We start from the raw sequence: 23,839 nt of genomic DNA on the forward strand, positions 1-23,839 counted from the left end.
TGACCTTTTCATATATGTACCAATAATTGCGCTCGGTAATTTTTAGGGATGATAGACCAATATTGTGCTAAATAACATTCTAATAATATTTATTTTATTCAATAGAACATACAATTATTTTTATTGAAATACAATGAACACAAACGTCATACATCGCATTTATATAATCTAATATACATAAATATATAATTATCTCTATGATAATATTATTCTATAGGTATAATTACAGTATATATTTTTATAAAATTTGTATTAATAACAATTATTCATAGTACATATTTGAAAGTTATTTACTTTAAATAGGTAGTACCTAATTAAATAGATTTTTCAGACTTAATAAAAACATTTTATTTGTCAATTTAACTGTACACCTTACCTTAATTTCATTTTTTGTTTTAATAATTTTTCGAAATTTTAATTCATTGAGATTTAACTACGGTTTACTTTTTTCACTTAGACTTAGTTGTTAAAAAACACTAAAGTTTTTCGTCTATCACTCAATATATTTTTATTTGTTGATGCTATTGAAATAATGATGTTTCATAAAAGTCTTGATATAATTATAGAATATTGATCGCAAATTAATAATAATTTTGGTTTTTTGAAAAATATATCGACGGTAAAAATAAGGAGTGTAATAAATTGGTATACTGAGCGTAAAATGCGAATAGCGTAATATTGGTATACTGACCCCATAGACCTATAAACTAACTTTGTAGGTCTATGACTAACTGCACAACTGGTCCATGCCCTAAATTAACTTTTTTTCCACTGAAAATATAATTTTAGGTTTTTATGTCTGTTTCAAAACAAAAATGCACATATACACATATTCAAACCTCAAGTTGGTATACTTATTACTTACCTAGTTAAATTTACTATTATCAGAAAATCCTGACCATGCTATACCTATAATATCATTATGGTGTTAAAAATTATAATAATTTCTAACTTATAAGACTATAAGAGAGCTTCTGCAAATATTTTAAGTAAACAGTTCTCATCAAATATTATTCTTATTTGTCTATTTCATAGTTCATACCAATATTTATTCAGTGGCGTATCCATAGGGTGTTTTGGGGGTTTAACCCCCCTCCATTTCATAATCAAGGCTACGTCACTGAAAATATGGCAATATATTATAATAACAACAATAAATTAATAATTGATTATAAATATTGTATTATTATATAAAATTGTATTGTACAAGTGTCAAGTATTAAAATAGAAATCATGGCTAAATAAATGTATTTAATAGTTTTATTTATTTAAAATATTAATATTTAATAAATAACTCCACTTAAACGTACTCTACTCTACTAATCATATTCGAACGCACCCGGTAGAATTAATATTACTGTGTTAGGTTATTATAATGTTATCTATATCCATGGTGTTGTCCGTGCCTATGGTTATTGTAGCACAGAATTGTGTGATTGGAGCTCGTGAATGTGATAGCTTTTCGAGACAACCTGTATTACTTTTATCTATGAGCAGCAAACCTTGACTTCAATACAGTCGACGACCGAAACCAGTGACGTAATAATGAATTTTTTTTGTGATAAAATTGCAGATCCAAGATTCAATTATCAAGTATCAAAAATTCAAAACAGTTACTGTTCTGCGGAGTGTGGATAGTCTACGCTACGTCGGTGCGTAGGTCCTTGAACATAAAAAACATATTATTATTTTGTAATAAGTACATTTTAATTTCTATCAGTTGTAAATATAGATAGTGTAGTTTGTAATTAAATTATCTGTAGGAAAAGAATGAGTTAAATATTAAATATTTATCTACCGTACCTACTGAGCATTTTTGTATTTAAAATTTTAATTTACCTAGTTCACCAATTTTTTTTTAATTTTGAGCTTTGTACAGTTGTTTGCATGTTGGTGAAAATATCTTGATAAGAAAGGTCACTGAAAACCAAATAAAATTTTCAAGAAACTCAATTTTTGAATGATCAACTACAATTTGCTGTGTTACGTAAAATCTTTACGTACCCAGTTCACCTACTTGTTGCTAATAGGTATGTGTTTTTACTTTTTTTGTACCTTTCTAATTTTGAATAATTGGTGTTTGAAATCTAATGGAATTTTATGCTATTATTTGCAGGGTTTAAATGGCTCACGTGAACACAAGTGAGGCTGGCAAGTGTGAAAGATTACAAAAAAATCTTTTGAACTCTGTGAAACAGTGTCAAAAACGATTTGGCAGTTCTTCTGAAATAGCAACTGAATCTGATCAGGAAGTCTCTAACTTATGTCAGTGCATTGAAGCCATATTGAGTCATGGGCTGAAATCAATTAATGCAGAGGACAAGTAAGATTTATGAAAATATTGCTTTCACTAAGGTTGTATACACCTTTATTGTATCGTGGTTTTAGAAGTTCATTGTTGAAACGGCGAGTGACAAAAATCGTTACTGGTCTTTCAGATGGAGACAAAAGTCAAAATCGTCTCATTCCATTTTGGTGTTTTGTTAAAGAAATATTAAACGAACCGGAAATACAACGTTTTGATTTGTTATCAAATATCAGGAACGATTACGGTCGAGGTAAAGCTTGGTTAAGAGCCTCCATCAATGAACGGTGCTTGGAAAAGTACATGCATTTGTGTATTAACAATGAAAATCTCATAAATCGATTTTACGAAAAATGGGCTTTTATGAGTAATACAGAAAAAAGTTCAATATTGCCCATTACTGCTGCTGGTTGGTAAAATATCTTGTATATTTTATATCAAACTATATTATACAACTAACAGTTTGACATATTATCTGTTTTTTTTCAGGTTTATCATCAATAGTATTTGCCTTGGCAATAGATAAACTAGAATTCAATAAAGATGTCTTAGATTTCACCTTTAATGAACCAATAATTTATGGAGGTATTATTTCTATTTTTAAGAGAATTTTTAACTTGTACTTTTATCTATTTCATTTCTTTAATCTAAAAATTTGATATGTAATAGTTATGTACCGACATATCAAGGTCCAAGTCCCATGTGGGTAGGCTCATTTTTGGTAAATCACACTTGTAATTTCTTGAATGCTTGATTTTGAACCTATATGTATTGATATGCTCCAATTTCTATCTTGAAAATCTTGAATAGGTAAATATTGAGAAAAAATTTCTTTAATATCAAGACAGTATATTAGAGGCCTTAAAGACAGTATATTATAATTTATAGTTTGAACATAATAATGTATCATTCATAGTGAACAGCAAAAGCTAAAAATTATATTTTATTGATTTGTTTTGTTTTATTTATATAACATTTTACATTATAGATAGCAATTTAATATTAAAAAAGGAAAATAGTGGAAAATTAAAAAAAATAAAAGCAAATGTAATAAATTTTGATCAAAGTGAGGATGATATTCAAACGGCTGAAGAAGTAAAATCTGACAATGATGTATTATTACATGTTGGTAATGAAGCTTCAGCTACATCAATAACTTCGTATGATACAATTGTAAGAACTATATTACTTATATTAAAAACAATGTTGACCCATTATGTGGCTTTATTTTTAGACTGGTTATTTTATTGGAGAGTTTGAAGATTTGCCATCAACTGAAAAGGAGCTGGAAAATAGGTAATATTGTAGTAAGAATAATTAATTTATACTATCATTAACTATTAAGCCGGATTCACAGTTATATCGTCTGTTGTGTGTCTTTTATCGTATTATGATTTAATCCTGGCATACAATAACCACAATCTACATGTTGGGCCAAGCTTTACTTTTAAACATGACAGGATAGACAATGTAGCTGTAAACTCGGATTTACTGTTATATGATGTGTGTTTAATAGATATATGTTATCCTATATAGTATCTAATAAAATGTGTAATATTTATTACCTTGAAGGTTGAGAAAATTAAGCACCATCAATGAAAATACTGACTCTTATGAAGTTTTTGTGCCTGTATCTTCTTTAAGTCCTCCTTGTGACACAGGTACTTAATTTTCATTTTCATACATTTATGAATTTATTTATAAATATTTATATATATTTATCCATTAACGAGCACAAAATGTCAAAATAATAATGAATATTTTAATTTGTTTGTATTGCACTATTATGGTGAATATTTTCCGTTACTTTTAATATCATTTTTATTTAGATGATGAAAGTAAGTCAATGGGATCTAATGAAGATAGTAATAGTTTGCATAGATTTGACGAATCAAGAGATCAATTGTTATTTTTGGAAAAACAATATCAGGGAAATATTAATGGACTTACAACTAAAATCACTGATTTAACTCGGTAAGTAGAAAATAGAAATGTAATATGTATAAGGTATTATGTTATAAAATATTTTTTTCACTAATACATCAATTTTATTTTTGTTTTTTCTTAGTGAAAATGACTTATTGAAACATCAATTGAGAAAATATGTTAGTGCTGTGCAGTTGATGAAACAAGATGAAAATGAAAGTGAGGAAGCTAAACTATATCAGCAAAAACTAATTCAAGTTTGTAATTTTTATCCTACTAATTAAGTAAATATTATTTAAGCCTTGGAAATGATTGAATAATTAGGTTGCTGAAATGCACAGTGAACTGATTGAACTAAATGGTCGTTTAAACAATCAAATTATAGCAAAAGATCATTGCATTACTAAACTGAGAACAGAATTGGTATCATTGAGAGGCCCATTACCTTCAGATGAAATACCACACACAAACATTCACTTATGGGTTCCATCTGCATTTTTAGTTGGACGAATTAATGACCCACATCATGTATACCAGGTGTGTGAGCGCATGAAATGAGTTTTAATTTATTTACATTTGTTTAAAACTTTAGTACTAATTAGTTTATATTAATAGATCCATGTACGAATTCTAAATGAAGAATGGAATGTTTACCGAAGATATTCACAGTTTACAGAATTTCACAAACAATTAAAAAAACAGTATAATGTGGTGTCAACAATTTCATTGCCACCTAAAAAGACAATTGGAAATAAGGTATAATAATTATAAATTTATGAAGTTGAAGCATAGTTTTTTTACTTAAATATTTAATATGTAAAACAGATAATTATAACTATAATATGCATAACATTTTATAAAGATATGCATCTACAGGTTTGGAGGTATAATCTTTACAACCAAAATATTTCAAATTATTTTTTTTTCTATTTGACCATATAAGATTAATTAAAAATTTTTTTTTAATGACACTTTCGGTCCTCTCTCCTCACCACCGAAATTGTTTTTCTGTATGTGTCTTAGGGACTAACATATGCACTAATTTATTGTTTATATAAGTATTTAAATATTCTAAAAATACCTATATTTTGTTCAAAATAAGGAACTTAAACGGCAGTGACCAGTTTTCGTTGGCGGCAGTCAGTTACCTGTCTCCTCCCTGACTCCTGGCCCCACCAAGTCACCAATCTTTATACCTGCCGTGTAGTATTGCCACGTCTCTGAGCAGAATCCGGCTGCTATTTGTGTTTCTTATTATGAACAGATTATAATGTATATTATTTGACAATTTACTAATATTGTATTTGTTTTTATTTATATTAAAACATTTGATTAAACCTAAATACTCAAGTAATATAAAAATCAATTAATTTTATATTTTGTAGGGTGCCAACTTTGTTGAAGAGCGACGCAAAAAGTTACAAATATACTTAAGACAGATAATGAATTTTTTGATAACGATAAACCGGATATTGGCCAATTCTCCCAACAAGTATAACTTGGTTAATCTTGTACCATTTTTCAGGTATTTTTGTTTTACTTTTATTTATAAAAATAACATTCATGTTAATGTAAATATATCTTTTTTTAGTGAACAATATAACCAAAGTTATAGCGGAAAACTGTCGTGGTTAAATGTAAGTTGTCTGATGGCTCAAAATTCCGTAATAGATTTAAATAGTTCTAGTTCTCATCATCAGTATACTGGCTTATGACATAAATCTCTTAAATTGTTTATATTTATATAATATTACCTATTATAGCAATAATTTTATAATATATTTATTAAAATGTTAAATGTCTGTGATTTATAACAAAATATTTTATCTAATAAATCTTATATAATATTATATAATTAATAAAATATGTTTTATTTTTTTGACTTTATTTAGTTATTTATTATTGAGTAATACCTTACTCTTTCGGGGGCTATAGAACAATTTACCTTGTACATTTTTTCACAACAAGTTTTGAATATAACAAATTATTGTATGTAAAATTAATACAAAAGTACAAAGATAATATAAAAAAAATATTTAATAATAAACTGCAATTTTATTATAATTAAGTAACTAATAAAATCTAGTTTAAATAACTGAGTCTTATCTGTGTAGATTTAATTTGCTGAACTGTTTTTATACAAAAACAAAATCTGTATGGGATGAAACTCAGTCCAAAATAATACTTCAATACAACTATAGCACTTCCTAATTGCCCCATGAAATATTACACAAATTTTACATTAAGTAATCTATTGCAGAAGTATTGTAAACCTAACAACTTTACCGATAATTATGAAATTCTGTACAAAGTATCAAGTATTCCTTATTTAATTAAACTATGTACCTATTTTTAAAAAAAAATGAAATACTTAATTAAATGTATTTATGAATATTTGTTAGACTATTGTTTAGATAAAATAATTCCTCAAATAAAAGTAATATAGAAGAGTTGAACATTTTATACAATTTTAACTTAAAAAGTACAAAATAATTATAAAATTTTAAATTTGATAAATTTTGTCAAAATTCAAACTAAATGCTTATAAAAACAAATTGTGCCTGTATTTTTAATATTTTTCAACTGCTATTGTAATAATATATCACAGGAGCCTTGCATTAAATTTTCACGCTTTGTTACCCAACAAATAAAAATTGAAAATGTCAGTAAACAGCTCAAATAGTGTCAAAATTTGATGGTGAATTTCAAAATAAAAATATAAACATTCAGTAAAATTGTCATGTATCTACAGTTATTTGTTTTTGAATAACAATAAAATAACAAAACCGCGCTACATGAGAAATCGAATGAATATCCGATCTTGTAAAAATATGAACTTCAAAGGCTCATAAAAATTTAATTTGATTTGCTTGTAGACATTTTTTTTTTTTGATAAATGTAGAAACTCAAAATATTTTGGTATTTTTTGTAATTTTTCCGTATTTTGTCATGATATGAATTTTAAATGCTTATAAAAGTAAACTGTGACTACTATTTTTTAAATGTCATTGTAACAATATAGTAGGAGAGCCTTGTATTACATTTTCAAGCTTTTTCACCCAACAAATAAAGTTTAATTGACATTTATTGAAAAAAAAGACTAATAAAATTGAAAACTGAAAATGTTCCTTAACAGTCAAAACAAATCAAAATATTTTGAAAAATGTATCGTGTATAGAAAATGCAAATATAAACAACCAGTGGAAATTTCATGTATATACGTTTATTTGTTTTAGAGTAACACCAAAAACCAAAATCGATTTTGTGAAAAACCTATTTTTCCTAAAAATTCCAATTTTTTCTTAATTTTTATGTTGTTTTTCCGGTCGCTTTTGAAAACTATTGGGAATTTTAAAATTTTACCTCCCGAATGCACCAACTAGATTTGCTTTCCCATCGAACAAAATTCTATTGAAGAAAATCAAAGCAGTTTTACTGCCCCAAACCGTGATGACAGACACAAAAAAAAAAAAAATAATAAAAAAAAAACACATCATTGTAAAATCAATACATTCATCGTTGCACTCAGAATCTAAAAAAAAATGAAGTAAATAATTTAACTAGGAGTTAGTGACTGCTGTCTATATAGTCACAAGTTTCTTAAACACAAAAAATGATTGAAAATAATTAGTTTATTATAAGAACATTTAATCAGAAATAGCGTGTCGAATTAAAAATAAGTGGGTAAGCGGATGTCGCTCTGCTGTAAAGTAGGTTCCAAGTGGGTCACTGTAATGGATGATGTTAAATTTGAATTCAATGATATAATATCATTGTATAAGAAAAACATTTCTAAACGAAAACGGTCAGTCAGCCTATGATATTATTTATTTATTTATTATTTATTATAAGATTAACGCCAACCGGCTTTTAGAAAATGGTAAACAGTATATACCTACATATTTAAATCAGATGGATAACAACACAGAATTAAGTACAAACTAGACTAGGTAAATGAGCATAAGAAAAATGTAAACAAAATTAAAAGTATTTAATATTGATCGTATGCTCATAGTAATATTGATTATACTAGCTCTTTTTGATTTAACGATTTAGTTGTTACTGGTAATGTCTGGTAGGTATTAAAAACGTTTTCGTGATTTAAGGATAGTAATAATTTTAACCGAAATACCGAATGTGAAATGAAGAAATCAACTTTTAAATGTGTACGAATGGAATTAAGTAATTTTCGTACCAATTATAATAATGTATAGGTATTAGGAAAAATCGTTTAAGTGAATATCTGTGGTAGGTCGTAGGTACTATAATAGTATAGTATCAGTTAATTGTCGAACAAGTAATAACTATTATATTATACGGAGCGTGAAATTTTAAAGCAGGAAAGTCAGGTGCTGGATAATTAAAAACCAAAACGTCAAACCATAATAAAAGCATGTAGCTTTTTACTTTCTTGATTTTTAATCAAGTATTCAAGTAAGTATAGTAATTGAAATGAAAAAGTCTGAATTTTGAAAACTTTAAGAATTTGTGTTATATAGAAAAATAATAAAAATGTAAAGGTCCCCCCACACACTGCAGCGGTGGCGTTAAATTCTATTGTCTTGGTTTTATCGCCGAGGTGAGCGGTCAAACGTGTCCTGCATCAATTCACCACCACCGCTGCAGTGTGTTACTCAGTAATGAAGAGTAGGTGAGTAATTTAGCTAGCTTTAATATAAAATATTAATGAGATAGATTTGATATCACAGCCAAGTGGTATAACCACTTGAATCCATAAAAACGTCGGCGTGAACAGTTCCAAAATTTCTATTTTTAACTTTTCTCCTAAACTTTTCTCCATGATAGCTAAATTATTTAATTTTTCACAGATAAAAAAAAGAGTTATTTTTCGATAGATTTTCATTTAGCGAGGTAGATTTCCGAAACTGGAGAACGGATTTTGTTGTTTGGGGTCTTATTAGATTCACATTGGGTAGGAGAAGTGCAGTGAAGATTTTCAGAACTTTATCTCCAATCGTTAATTCACTACAAAGCTGTAAAGCTGTAAAGCTGAAAAACATAAAAAAACGCCCAATATTATCGACGTTTAAAAGGAACAACATTTTTGAATTCGTCAATAATTTAATTAATTTAATTTACACTTAATTAATAATTATAGGGCCCTTGTCGTTTTTGGTGAAGGGTTCGGGGGTGCCCAAGCACCCCCGGCACCCCCTGTGCAAACGCCTATGATAGAAAGGAAAAAAATATCTTTTAAAAAAATTTAAAATTCATTAAGTATGTTTATTTTTGACAAAAATTTAGATCTACTCCAAATTTTAATAAAAATTATTTTGGGCATTAGTTTGTACCGTCCCCCTGTCTAAGTAAAAAAAAATAGTCGGGGTACGCAAAAAAAACAATATTTGGACATTTTCTTATCGGAATCAACACAATATTTTGTTCTGCGACAATGTTGTTTCATCTTTGGAACATTTATGTTTCAACCGATTGTTCAATAGGCATTATGTAGGTATCAAACTGCAGTGTTCGGAGTACGGTTTGTTTACTCGAGCTGTGTCACTTTTCGTGTGGCGTACTGTGACGAGACAAAACATCTAGAGTTGGCGTTTTAGACTGTCACATCAGGATAACTCAGCGCCGTAGACGTTGTATACATTTTCGGATGATCGATATTTGGCTGCACCGGAGCAAACCGAGTACGTGTAAATAAAATAAAAAAAATTGTGTCGAAAGTCAAAAACAGTTTTGCGCGTGGCGGAATTGCGGTTAGCCGAACGTTGAGACTGCTCTCTGCCTCTTCTCCCGGTGCGCGGCGTCAGGCACATATGTAGTACACTGCACACAGAGGAGCATTTAATGGGGAGGTAGTAATGGTGCGAGCATATAATATATTATGTCAAGACCTTTAATCAACAGGTAAATCACATGTCTAGTGGTCAACTCTTCTGCCGTAAGGCTGGTTTGACGCCAGCTACCGCGAGCGCCTCACATGAAGTAGTTTGGTTGTATATATACATGGCACATCAACTCTGGTAATAACAAGTTAGAGGCAGCCACCGATATCCTATCTATAGCCGCGGGGACAGCTGCCTGGGTAAACGCGCTCTGGTGGTGGCGTACCGTCACCACTGAATTTCTCGACTGATCACACATTTAATCTTTTTTCTATGGCAGTGCCACAGAATATATGAAATTTCATATATTCTGTGGTACTGTGGCAGTACCCTTACCATGGCACATAAAGGAGATTTGATACCGACTGTCTTTAAAGTTTAAGAATTTTAATATAGGTAATTTCCCATGTATATTTGTATGTGGACCGTGTACCAACGTAATAATAGTGATCTGAAGTGTGCGACTGCGTGTAAAAGAATGAGCCGATCGCTCCTTTACGTGGTACCTAATACATATACCAATAACGTTCTACATGAATATTAATTCTTTGGTTTTTTTTTTTTTTTTAATATTGATAATTTGAATAGGTACTACCTATTGTTCTATGGTAGGTACTACCGTGAGCATTTTGATCATTTTAAATGTTTTTACCATTGGCAAATACCGAGATGATAATACTATATACTATACAGCGTATCAAAGATCTTTATACTATTAATGCACCAACGTTCTGCTACTTTTAAATAGGTAATAATACTTTTTCCACTTAGTTATTATAGTTTATTTATGTTTAAGACCAATAAGCGGTGGTAAATTACACATACTTCAAAATGTCCGATTTAAAGTTTTTTTTTTGTGTCTGTACCTAACCTTTAAGGAAAATAAAAGTGCTTAGATTTTCATCAGCAGTATCTTTTCTGATAGGAAAGTGAATCTAGTTGGTACTTAGGGATGTCAAAAGTAAAAATTTTTCAGTAGTTTTCAAAAGCGTCGTTAAAAAGAATTGGCACATTGATTTGTATGAGAACACTAAAAGACAAACAGTGGTGATTTGTTGTTATTTAAAATACATGATTAATTAGCGCATTATTTTACATTGTCAACTAATAAAAATGATAAAATAATAACAAAATTATTAGGGTTAACAGTTTTAAATTATCGATTTTACTGACATACGACATTGATTTGTGTAATTAAGGTGTACAAGTAATAAAATATGGTAACTTTTATCCGTAATGCTCATTATCAAATAACTTATTTACCATAATTTTTACATTAAGAACATAAGTTGATTTGATTATAGCCGAGTTCAATACTTGATATTGAATAACACTTTAAATTTGTTTTTAAGATTTAAAAGTTTTTAATTTAAATTTTGAACAATGGAGTACACAAACATTGAATATGCAGAAAGAACATGTTTATGCCAAAGAATTAAAATGGTAATAGAGATGAACTTTTTATGAGAATTAATAATGTAGCTGATATCATTTTGTTAAACACCTAATTTGCTGGAAAAAACTTGAAGTTCATTACATCGTCGGATGGAAAAGTGCATCAAAGTTAACGGGAGTCTGCAGCACATACTCACATAGTCACATTGAACAACTGTAGATAAAAATAAGTTTTCAAAATAAAGTGTATTTAATTATGATTATTTTACAATGTAACACAACTTAAATGTATGTCAGTAAATTTGATAATTTAAAACTTTGCTAACCATAATTTTGTTATTATTTTATCATTTTAATTGGTGAAAATGTAAAATAATACATTAATTAATTGTGTATGTTAAATGACAACAAATAAATATCACCACTGCTTATCTTGTAATGTTCTCATACAAATCGATGAGCCATATCATTTTTTTTTAGTCGGCGATTCGACCTTGAAAAACGCGAGACAAGCGCAAAAATGAAGTGACACCTCGATTTGTATGATTTTAAGATTTTAAGTTAATGTTTTAAAAATAATATGTATAAACCCAGATTTTGAAGATAATAAAAATTTTTTAAAAAAATCTTCATTGGGCCATCACACTGAGTACGCATATACTAGAAACACATTTATTCAGAAACACCCTATATACATTTAAGATTATTTTATAACTTATACACAGTGTTCGGATTAGATAAGTATTTTATTATCTAGATAAAGATAAAGATAATGAAACTCAAATGTATCTAGATAGATATGAAAGATAGATAAAGATAAAGATGAATACTTATTTATCTAGATAAAAAAAGATACAACTTTAAATGGGTTTTAAATTTAGGTATATTTTAGTTGGGCACTAGGAACATAATAATAATAATGATATAAATAAAAATAATTACATTATTTATAAACCATAAACTTGGTTTGAGAATCTGTATAAATATTTAAAATGCGTTTGTACAATTTCGCGATTTTTATCAATAAAAATGTATTTAGATGAATTTATTTAGATTATTAAAAAAATTATCCAAGATGAACGTTTAGATACCTTGTAACTATTTATCTAGATAAGTCCGAACACTGCTTATACATTTATAAAAACAATTACTACCTACATTGTAAAATTATATTTAGTATAATACAGTAAAAAATTAACTTTTCGAGCGTTTTAAGGGAACTTGTCAATTACTTCATCCAAATTGAATTGCCATGCCCACTTATTTTCAATGGAAATAATAATTGACCAAACACAAAACAGTTCCTCTGCCATCTTATTCCGCAATATTTTTTATATTATTACTAGGTATAAGTTTTTAGAATAATCACACTGTTGCTGCAACTGCAATAGGTAATCTCAAGTAGGTATATAATAAAACCTGCATACATTCATATATTGTCATTGTAAGAGAATTTTCTGCTAAATTGTTATTTATTATTTAACGTTATTATTCTATTATCACATAACTTTTAATCTCATATATTTTCAACTTAGTATTGACAAAATGTATGACATTCAATAACTTATTAGTTAAACAATAATATAAACGACATAATTGAATAAAAAAATTACCAGGCACTTTTTTTATAAAAACAAAATTACTGTTTCATTAATCTTGAATAATTTGTTTTAATTTTATCCAATTATTTACAATATATTATCTTTGATTTCCCCATACATATTTTGACATGTACCAAAACCTGCACAAAAACAGTAGAATTATCAAGTAAAAATAGACATAAGAATACAACATGCATAACATTTCTTAATAATAATAATAAGTATTATTTGCAATAACTACCTATTTAATATTTATTATATTCAATATTATATTTTATTTTTTATGACTGCATTTTTAAAAAGTTTTGTGAGTAAAACTTCTGTTTTAGATTTTGAATTAAGCAAAGAATGTATTGATTTAACAATGATGTATGTTTTTTATTTAATGTCTGAAGACACTTTATCTATTAGAATCTCGGATCGTAACTTTGAGGGTGGTTTCTGGCAACAAATTTGATCTAGTGTCTCAAAATTGGAAATTCTCAGTACATTTTAAATTAAGAATTCATTGGTGGAAATCCGGGGAGGGGGGCTTGAGAGGCTTAGCTATTGATGTTAATAATGTTAGACCCCCCTGAAAATTTAACGGATTTCCGCCTATATAAGATTTACGTTCAAAATTGAATATTATTAGGTATTAAAATAACTGTTTGATTATCTTAATTATTAAAAAGTTGGACTATATTAATCATCCAGAATCGTTTTTATCATTAAATTTAAGTATAATTCATCCATAACATTGATCTATTTAATGACAAGGTTATTACTCGACTCCTACTAACTGTACAGCAGACTTGACAGCCTTTTTTTCAATGTTATTTATGTTATTTCAGATTTATGAATAAAATGTCTGTTATCCATAATATTGTATATAATATTATATATTAGGTAGTATATACCTTAAAGTGTGATAATCACGGAAATGTATATTTCATTCACTGAAAATTGAAAACAGAGAAAAACCAAATGATAATCAACCATTTGACAATCCATGGAAATATATTGTCACCATATTTTTTTTATAAATATATTTGCTTACATTGTTGATACTGAATTAGCTGTGAAACAGGCCCCATATTCAAAGAGTTATAACTCATATTATTGTTATTGTTTAATTTGACAGATTTAATTATTATGTTCATTGCTATGCATTTTCCTCAGTTTAATTGTATAAATAGAATAAAAAGTAACTAAAACTAAAAACAGCATAAATTAAATTAGGCAAGAACTTCAATAATAAGGTAACAGATACTATGTAAACCGCATCAAACTGTTGCTACTTTCAATATGTCAACCCTTGAACCCTTTTATTTTTATACCATTATAGCTAACCATATTTTGTCAAATTGAATTAAGTATAGTAATATATAGTTAATTAATAAATAAGTTATCAGTCAATTGATCATATTACATTACTTACCAGCAGTCAAAACGACAACATGGGTTATGTGGAATGAACAGACAATGACTAACTGATAGGAATAAAATATTGTATTTTAAATACAATATTTACAAGAGATAGATGCTAAAAATAATGTGTATAGGATTATCAGAGTTTGTCGAATTGATAATTGGTTAGCGTTATATGGTTAAAATATACAGTGGTATAATACATGAATTAATAATTATTAATGTACTACCTAATCTGTTTTTAATTGAAAATATAACATTTAAAAAGTTAATACTTATATGCTGTAGGCATATTTTTTTTTTTGTAATGTACAGTGTACATGTTTATCTATGAGGAATAAAACCACTTGTTTACTTTACTTACATTCCAAATAATGTTCCTCCTAAGTGAGCTGCATGGCCTAACTTGTGATACTTCGTAAACAATCCCATTATGTCTAACGATATTATACCAAATAAGGCCTGAAATCAACATATGAATGTTGTATTACAATTTGGTAAGATAAGTGATTTTATAAATAAAGTTCAATTAAGCTATGCATGTTTAATATTCATTATTTGAATCAATATTTTTTTCATAAAATAATTATGCTACATAATATTTTGTGAATCTAATTAATTCAAAATTAATTGTCAAGCATTTTTTTGACACAGTAAATAAAAAAATCAATTCAAAATTGAGGGGATCACCTAATGGGGATGAAGTATTTTTCTTTGACAATAATTCAAATCTATAAAAAAAACATTAAAACTAAAATAAATTATAGTCAAATGTAATTAAATATAATATGACTTACACGAATTGCATTAAATTGTATATTTGGTAAAAATATTATAACCAACTTTTCGTCAGGATTCGATACTGAAAAGTATCCAACAACCGATAATATAGCACCAGACTGGAAACACAATAAGACAATTAAAACTATTCTCACGAGTACTTATTAGTTATAAAATTAAAAGTATACATACAGCGCCTAAGCCATTTCCATAATGCTTAAAGCTTCGTCCAAAAATGAAACTAACTAATGATGAAACAACACAACCACTTATATACATTGCAGTGAATTCTTCCGGTCCCATTTCACCCCATGGTTGGATCACACCTTGGTCATAAAATGTAAGGTTACAATAAATAAAATATTCAATATTTAACATTTACCTCGGCAAAATGCATAAAGAGTAATCATATTGAAACAGAAGTGTAGTGGAGATTTGTGACTGAACGCACTCAGAAGAAGTGATGACACTGGAATTTTTCCTAAAATAAGTTATGTAGACTTGTAGTTAATATCTACTAAGTTATGCGAATTCGCCTACAAGCTTTAATCATAACTTAAATTAAATTGATAGCTTAAAATTGAATAAACTTACTAGCAAATACATCAATCGTAAAATATTTGAACATGATATGTTTCCATTTAGGTACTTGCCATGCAAGAAAAACTAAGGCATTTAATAGAAGTATAGTACCAATTACTATATCTGATGGTTCTAATTTATTGAAATTATTTTTTAACTTGGAAATAAGATTCTAGAAACAAAATATTAAAATAATGTTATGTATAGATACACCAAATGAATAAAATATACTATCAAAAAGTAGTTTTTTATTTTTAGGTTTAAGGCAACAACTGTATGGTTATTAGCCTGTTTCTTCCTTGGTTTTTTCTGTGGGGGCTAAAATTGGTTCGAAACATGTGTAGATATGGTGAGAAATTATGATATCCGAGATATATTTAATGTTTTAATACACAACAAATTTGAATTACAAATCATAAAATTAATTTGTAAATAAAAGTTATTAACATTTGTTTGATAAAAAACTTATTGTTTTAATAAAATATACCATGAATTTAACCCGTCATTGGTATCATGGTGAGAGCGGCGCTCACCTCGTTAGTATTTTGAAAACCACTTGTTTAGTTATTAATTAATTCATCTATTACTATTTATACCTTCGATCAACACGTGTCTAAACATGCGTTTGTATAATAGTTTTATAAATATTTCTTGACATGTTATGTTATTAATATCCATAAAGTGAGCGTTGCACTCACTCAATAGATCAACGTAATATTTTTTGTAGACACAGACCTATTTGTAAGGAGTACTCAGCATTCATATGCCTATTATATAATCATGTGCATACTCACAGGGGGTTGGGGGATCATAGGGTTCAAACCTGCCCCACATTGGCCATATTTTTATGCACTCGTATTTATGTGCTCCATTAAGCCCCCCTACATATGTTCCTAGAAATAATCCAAAATATGTCAGACCACTAGGGCCAAAATGAATGATAATAATTATATATATAACATGATTTTATTATGAATAAAACATTATAAAATTAATTTTTATTGGTTAACAATTTATAATTAAGAAAAATAGTAAGAACATTTTTTGTAAAAGATTAAAATATAAATAATTTGGTGTTAGTTTCAATATTTTATGTTTATTTTTTAATAAATAATGATGAAAAACAACGAGGTGAGCGCAACGCTCATTCAATACCAACGGAGAAACTTTACATAGCGATACCAACGACGGGGAGTTAAAATGAATAGTAAAAATGTTTACCTCGTTTTTCCTGATAGAATTTCTGTAAAATACAAAATTGATTTGCTTAACACTATCACGAAGTCGCTCATATTGAATAACAGATGCCAACATTACGGAACCGGTGCAGATCTTAAAGAAGAAAATATTTAGTTGGAAATAAAGTTTTAATAAATGTTTATATTAACTTATTACAGATAGGTATACAAAATAAGGAACGTCCTGAAAGAGAATTGGATTGACTTTGAAATCTCTTGAAATTATGATTTGGCTGATTAAATGTTCTCGCAAGGATAGTATTAGCAGGCACTGATAATTTCCGTAGCTGAACAGTTGACTTTAAACATTAAAAAAAAAAACAATATTAAATTAGGTAACAAATAAAAGTTAACTATACTATTTAGTATTTTTCACGAGAGAACAGGACCGTTTCGCGCATGTAAAATAATTCGATTGGTGCGTCGAGAACCACGTGATCATGCCTACAACGGATAGTTGGCGGGGGATGCGCGGCGGCGAACCAGTTTGGTCGGCCGCCGGTTCCGTTCTCTCATGAAAATTAGTTTAGTAGTATATCAATAGGAACACAAATTACAAATGCCATCAGTTAGGGTACTGATATTACTGCTATTCTATTTCTAAAGTAGTTTTACCTGCACAGTTTACTAAGAAGGCAACTCGATTTAAAAAAAAAACTGAAATAATGTAATAAACAATTTACAAATTACCAGGCTCGACAATGATTTTAAATGTTTACATTTTACATAATTATGGTTTTTATACTTTTTAAATATTATTGTATTGCAATTGAAAAATATTAAAATTAAATATTAACAATTGAAAAATCAGAAATCAGATGACAGAAGAAGAACACTACAATAAATAATAGTACTCATAAACTATAGTCGGTTCTCAGCAGCACGATTATAATATTATTATATCTCAAATCGTGTTTACAAAACTTGCGGATGATTTTAGCGCCTCCGGTGGTGTTTTTTCAGTAGGGCTATCTAAACTAACAATAATATAATAATTATGCGATAACCGACCATGGAGGGGGCCGCCACCAAAGACGAAGCGACGTTGGAAGTAACATGCCGCTAGGAACAGCACTTGACGGAATAAAGTTTATATTTTACGGGAAAACAATCTTAAGCAGACCGAGTATAAACTAAAACTCATTTAATTTTGGGTTTTAGAGTAAAGTTACTTATTATAAAACTAAATGAGGACAATTCTGGAGGGCATTACGCTGCGTTTTTTCCATTATACCGAATTTAACACTCGGTACATTGTTAAGAAATAATGATATTTTTAAATAAACTAACCATTTCAAAAAATTGATCAATTACAATTTTTTTATAAAAACGTAGCGTGATGCCCACCAGAATATTGTCCTCTTTTAGTTTCATAATAGGTGTTTTTGCTCTAAAACCTAAGTTAAACGAGTTCTACTCAGTTTGCGAAACCATGTTTTTTCAATCATCGGCATGGCGTTCTCTTAATGGCTTTTTGTGGGGATGTGTTTTTTTCAAATGAAGATGTAATTGTTAAGGAATGTTGGTCACCTAATATTATTTGCGTTTGATTTTACACACCCAAATATGTTCGTATCTGGTATATCCATTCTGTACATTTATTTGAGTGTATACGAGTATATTATTTATATTTTGAAGTACCTACATTAGACACTGTCGAAGAAACATTGCCGCGCCGTGTGATAGTGAAATGGTAAACGCTAAAAATGCGATCTCGGGGGCCGTGGGTAAATTTCGTCCTGTTCTTTGTTGCAAAAAAAAGGTCTCAGACATCGTGCAGGGGAATACATTTTTTCATTATGAAGACTTGAACAACAAGTCTAATAGTAAACTGAAACTGACGGAAATCAATTGGTTTTTTTTTATCGAACGTACCGTTGAGGACTATAGCCACCTCAACAGGTAGATGCCAGGAGACAGTTATTACTGGTTTAATATGTGTCGTGAAATATATTCAAATATTGTTCATAAACGACCAAAGTTGATGGGAATATCATGTATCCAATACAAATTAATTATACTTAGTTAATTTTTTTTGCTTATGTTACAAATATTATACGATAATTTTTAATATTTTTTGAATTTGCTTAACTAGTTTTTTTTTGTTAATATATAAATATATAATAAACTATGACATGGCATATTATAGCCTAAAGATATAAGTACTATGCGTATATTACTATGTGGTATTTATACATAATATTATGTAGACCACATATCTCAGTAGAAAAATGTCGGTAGACCACATATCCGAGCAGCACCTAATTGTTTTGAGACAATATTCAGACAAATCAATATATGTACCTATATAATACCTTAAAAATATTATTATCTAAACCAGGGGTCTCCAACCTACAGCCCGCGGGCCGGATCCGGTCCACCAAGGTTTTTGCACTGGCCCGCCAAGCTAATTAATGTTTTGAAAGTAATTTATTTAATATATTATTAGGTATTCTCATTCAGTTTTCATTGTTTTTAATATGCAGGCGCCTAAAATAATAACATACAATTATGAAATATTAGTTAATTTTAAATTAAGTTTTTTTTAATAGTATTATTCTATTACCATAAGTCAAATCATCAAAATTTGTACAAATTATAATAATACGGTCTTCAACGATATGCTGCAAATTACAATACAATTGGGGATTTTTGTCTGCGACCACGATTACGTTATCGGATTTTTTGGTTTTATATATTAAACATGAAAACGTGTTTAGTGGTAAAATTATTTTTCTCCCCGTATATGATAGTGAAATAAACCATTATTATTTATTCCATATACAACCACACCTATTATGAGTCCGTCTATACCTACTTGTAAACGCAGATGTTATAATATGAGGCGACTTGGCGGCGCCGGTCGTGCATTCCTATACGATAACAATCTTTTTTATGCAGTTGAAAATACAAATGTAACCAGACTATAATGTAGTCTCCATTTTATGTAGACTCACACAAGACATAATTTATAGTATGTCTTTGAGTAGAGGGTCATTTGCCTATTTCTAAAGAAATGTATGTAAGTATAGGTACATCTTTCCCGACCCGACTGGCCGCCGCCTCTGGCTTCCCGCTGTAGAGTGCAACCCCTCGTCAAGATTCAAAACGACGTTTTAAAATATATTATCATAGTGTAACGAGAACCATTATAATGGTATGTATATTAGTAATAATAATAATAATAATAATAATAATACAAAAAACATACACTATAATATTGAAAATCGAAGAAGGACAAAACATTTAAAATCCCGTACCGATGGACTGGCATGGCGCGGTTATAATATTATCATGAATACCGAATAGGACCCGTCAACAGTGATATATAGAGGGTAGTAGGTAAAAGGGACCAAACGACGATTTCTCTTTTGGGTATTCTATAGAATAATGTGGGCAAAAAACACACACATGCATATCGGTGTATATGTTATCCTTGAAAGCGTCACTAAGATTATGCCGAATTCCAAGTATTCGGATATACTCACACACATATCCTTATATATATAAAAGAACAGGCCTTTTTTATGTACCAATTTTGTGACGACGCTATTTAACTTTTTTCCAATTTTTTTTCACAAAGTTGTTCCAAATACCTTCGTGAGTGTCACCACGTCGCCCGATTTTCAAAATTTTGATTTTAAAGGGTTGTAATTGGCAAAAATAAATTTTTACGTGTAATTTGTATATCTATATTCATATAATAAATAACAATAGCAGTCGGCCGATAACGGGAAATACGGTACGGCACGGCGGTCCGAAGGTTTCCGTCTACCTGGACTCTGACCTTTTTTTTGTGTGTGTTATGAATTGTTCCGAGGCTATATAATAAACTATTTAATGAGTTGTATAGAAAACACTGACTAAAAATAATAATACATTTCGTCGGTCGTAACACGTTTATCGCATTTCGACTAAGCTTCGTGTCACCTCTCTTACAAAAAAATGTAATCGAAGCTGAAATTTTGACCGGATGTGCTAAGGGAGAAAAAATATTTTTACCGAAAATACCATTATACCCCAATGATTTTCCAGTTAAGTTTAGAAGAGTTCAGTTTCCAATAAAAGTCTGTTTTGCAATGACAATAAACAAAGCTCAAGGTCAGACTTTAACTTATTGTGGTGTAGATTAAAGGCTCAGTCAAACAGAAAGCGGTCTGCCCGCGCGGGCACTGTAAAATAATACAACCGACCGCTGCCCGCCGCGGTCAGCGTACCCGTAGACCATGGCAGCCCGCTCTCTGTTTGACCGAGCCTTTAGAAAATAACTGTTTCTCACACGGACAATTGTATGTGGCATTGTCTAGAGTTGGAAGACCTGACCATTTGTACGTTTATGCACCACAAAATAAAACTCTAAATGTAGTATACCAAGAGGTTTTGACTTAAACCATATTAGAATTGAGCAACTACGTATCATTTGTAAATATTCATAAAAAAAGTTATATATAATTATAGAAACATTTTTTAATAACAATATGTGTATCAGAATCATTAGTATCATTTGTAAATACTATTATTATTATTTTTGTTGTCTTTATAATTCAGCAACTACTACTTTTTTAGCACTTGATAGAATTAAGTAAAATACATTTTTTCTTCTTTAAAACACAACAATTTGTGTTGATTTAAGAATTTAATTTTGATAAAACAAAAACTACACACGGGCGAAGCCGGGTAATTCAGCTAGTACAATATATACTAACTGATCCCGAGCACTTCGTTGCCCGTTAAATGTATCAACTCTATATGACTCAAACTTTGTTCAATTCGTTATTTAATATTCGGTGTATGGTGTTCAAAATGTATCTTAACTTTTTCGTTGCCTGGAATAAAAATGCTGATTCACAGCAGTACATTATCAGGTAGGCAATCTACCTGCGGTAGATCGCGGACGCCGTGCTGTTTTGTGCGTAAGTGTATGATTATAGTGTATAGGTAACTCTAAAGTATTAAAGTTATACCAAGTTTGTCGTTTTTACTTAATTCCACCTACAGTGGATTAATATAATCAATTTATACAAAATCCTATTCTAACCTAACCGTACTAAAATCCGATGAATAAAAAAAAACAAATTTAACCCTTTGTTAATTAAACTATCAAGTCTATACTATTATATAAAGAGGAGTTGTTAGTTACCATTGTTGAGGGTAATCTCTGGAACTACTGAACCGATTTCGAAAATTCTTTCACCAATAGAAAGCCACATTCTTTGTGAGTGTCATAGACTAATTTAAAAGGGGAATTAATCATCCTTAGTAGGTTTTCAAACAGGAATTTTGAGATTTACGATAGAAATTGTTGCTTATTAATGGTTGCTATGGGTTATATGAGTTGAAAATAATACTGATTTATTATTATTATTTATTATTACGTAACAGGCCATTATTTATAATGATTGATAACTCCTTTGTTTATTAAGTTAGAGAATCGATCAAATGCCATAAACTTTTTCCGCAATGAGCTCTTCAATTTAAAAAAAAAAATCATAACGATCGGTTCAGTAGTTTCCGAGAACATAGGCCTCAAAGGTTTTCATTTTCATATTTATATATAAAGATGTACATATATGGCTACATTTATAAAATTTAACAAAGCTAACAGCAGACCTACCTAGCCTTAAATAAAATTGTACTAAGTAATTTTCAAGGATATTTACGTGGGTGACTATAGTTGCGTCTCTCGGTAAAAATGTCTTACGAATTATTGAGGCCAGAGTTTTTTTAACGTATACATACGAATTACAACTGCGCTGTTTTGACGATTTAATTTTATTAATTACATATTTTTGAAATATAATACACATTCTAAACTTAATTTTCCTTCCCATTTTTGTACAGTAGGTAAACGTATATGAAACCGTACTCACACGACATATTGTGTTTAAATATTAAATTAAAATACCACTTTTAAAAAAAACCTGACTACGTGACTGATTTATAACTTCTACCTGCCAACTATACATTTTCAAATTTTAAGCATAAGAAATTCTGATATGTAAATTTTAAAAAAGAATACCAATTTTAGATATTTTGTTGTAGTATTTAATTCGGCATGAATTTGAAACTATTATAATATTATATATTATTATTTATTATACTTAATAATACCGGCACATTATAATGACATTATCAAAAAAATTAGATAATTGTAAAAATTATTGGTAATATAGATATATTAATGTTATAATAACAGTTGATAAATATTAAAAATCCATAGACACGATTTTTTTTATAAGTATTTAAAGTTCAAATGTCGACATAATGTATCAAAATCTTAAAAGTTTTCAAATTTTATTGTAATTAAAAAACGTTCAATTTTTATAGTTAAGGATTAAAAACAAGGATTATCATACATTATGTACATCTTCATACACACTGCAACCAAAAAATATAAAAATATATAAACACAGTTATTTTTTATAGACACTCTAAGATCAAATTTGGAAAAAATTACTTATTAAAACCAAGAATGATGGTTTTAGTGATTTTGTTATAATTTAAAAATATTATTCGTGGGTATATGAAACTTTTAGAGTATATTTAGAACCTATATTATATGCTACAAACGTACATTCAATTCTCATACCTATTTGTTTTAAGGCATAATTTCTTTATTATAATACAATTTGATACATGCTTTTACATTTACCTCATCTATACCCGAGATACTAATGGCAGCCAATAATGAACAAAATAAATTGTTAGATTTCCATCGTAAATCTTAAAATCTTTTTGAGAGCA

General features: G+C 28.8%; 2 protein-coding genes across 4 annotated transcripts; one reads left to right on the forward strand and one right to left on the reverse strand.

Annotated features, from left to right (window-relative positions):
• Window positions 1–1,500: 1,500 nt before the first annotated feature.
• On the forward strand, window positions 1,501–6,113 carry LOC132952815 (sorting nexin-29). 3 transcript variants are annotated; one of them, XM_061025256.1, is made up of 14 exons: window positions 1,501–1,652; window positions 1,880–2,030; window positions 2,117–2,323; window positions 2,389–2,714; window positions 2,795–2,890; window positions 3,294–3,478; window positions 3,540–3,601; window positions 3,878–3,966; window positions 4,135–4,279; window positions 4,374–4,488; window positions 4,556–4,768; window positions 4,847–4,987; window positions 5,617–5,756; window positions 5,823–6,113. In XM_061025256.1, the coding sequence occupies exons 3-14, from the start codon at window positions 2,124–2,126 to the stop codon at window positions 5,944–5,946; spliced, it is 1,836 nt and encodes a 611-aa protein (XP_060881239.1). In that variant the 5' UTR covers window positions 1,501–1,652; window positions 1,880–2,030; window positions 2,117–2,123; the 3' UTR covers window positions 5,947–6,113. The 3 variants fall into 3 exon arrangements, with proteins under 3 accessions (XP_060881239.1, XP_060881238.1, XP_060881240.1); XM_061025255.1 differs by having other exon boundaries at window positions 1,517–2,030; XM_061025257.1 differs by lacking the exons at window positions 1,501–1,652; window positions 1,880–2,030 and having other exon boundaries at window positions 2,164–2,323; window positions 2,439–2,714.
• A 6,834-nt stretch (window positions 6,114–12,947) lies between these two features.
• On the reverse strand, window positions 12,948–17,981 carry LOC132952461 (presenilin-associated rhomboid-like protein, mitochondrial). The gene is made up of 9 exons (XM_061024772.1): window positions 17,711–17,981; window positions 17,253–17,394; window positions 17,079–17,189; window positions 15,870–16,029; window positions 15,658–15,756; window positions 15,468–15,601; window positions 15,293–15,394; window positions 14,860–14,957; window positions 12,948–13,225 (listed from the first exon to the last, which is right to left on the reverse strand). The coding sequence occupies exons 3-9, from the start codon at window positions 17,169–17,171 to the stop codon at window positions 13,183–13,185; spliced, it is 729 nt and encodes a 242-aa protein (XP_060880755.1). The 5' UTR covers window positions 17,172–17,189; window positions 17,253–17,394; window positions 17,711–17,981; the 3' UTR covers window positions 12,948–13,182.
• Window positions 17,982–23,839: the final 5,858 nt, after the last annotated feature.

Source organism: Metopolophium dirhodum, chromosome 9 (assembly GCF_019925205.1).
Source record: "Metopolophium dirhodum isolate CAU chromosome 9, ASM1992520v1, whole genome shotgun sequence".
In the NCBI taxonomy this organism is placed as follows: domain Eukaryota; kingdom Metazoa; phylum Arthropoda; class Insecta; order Hemiptera; family Aphididae; genus Metopolophium; species Metopolophium dirhodum.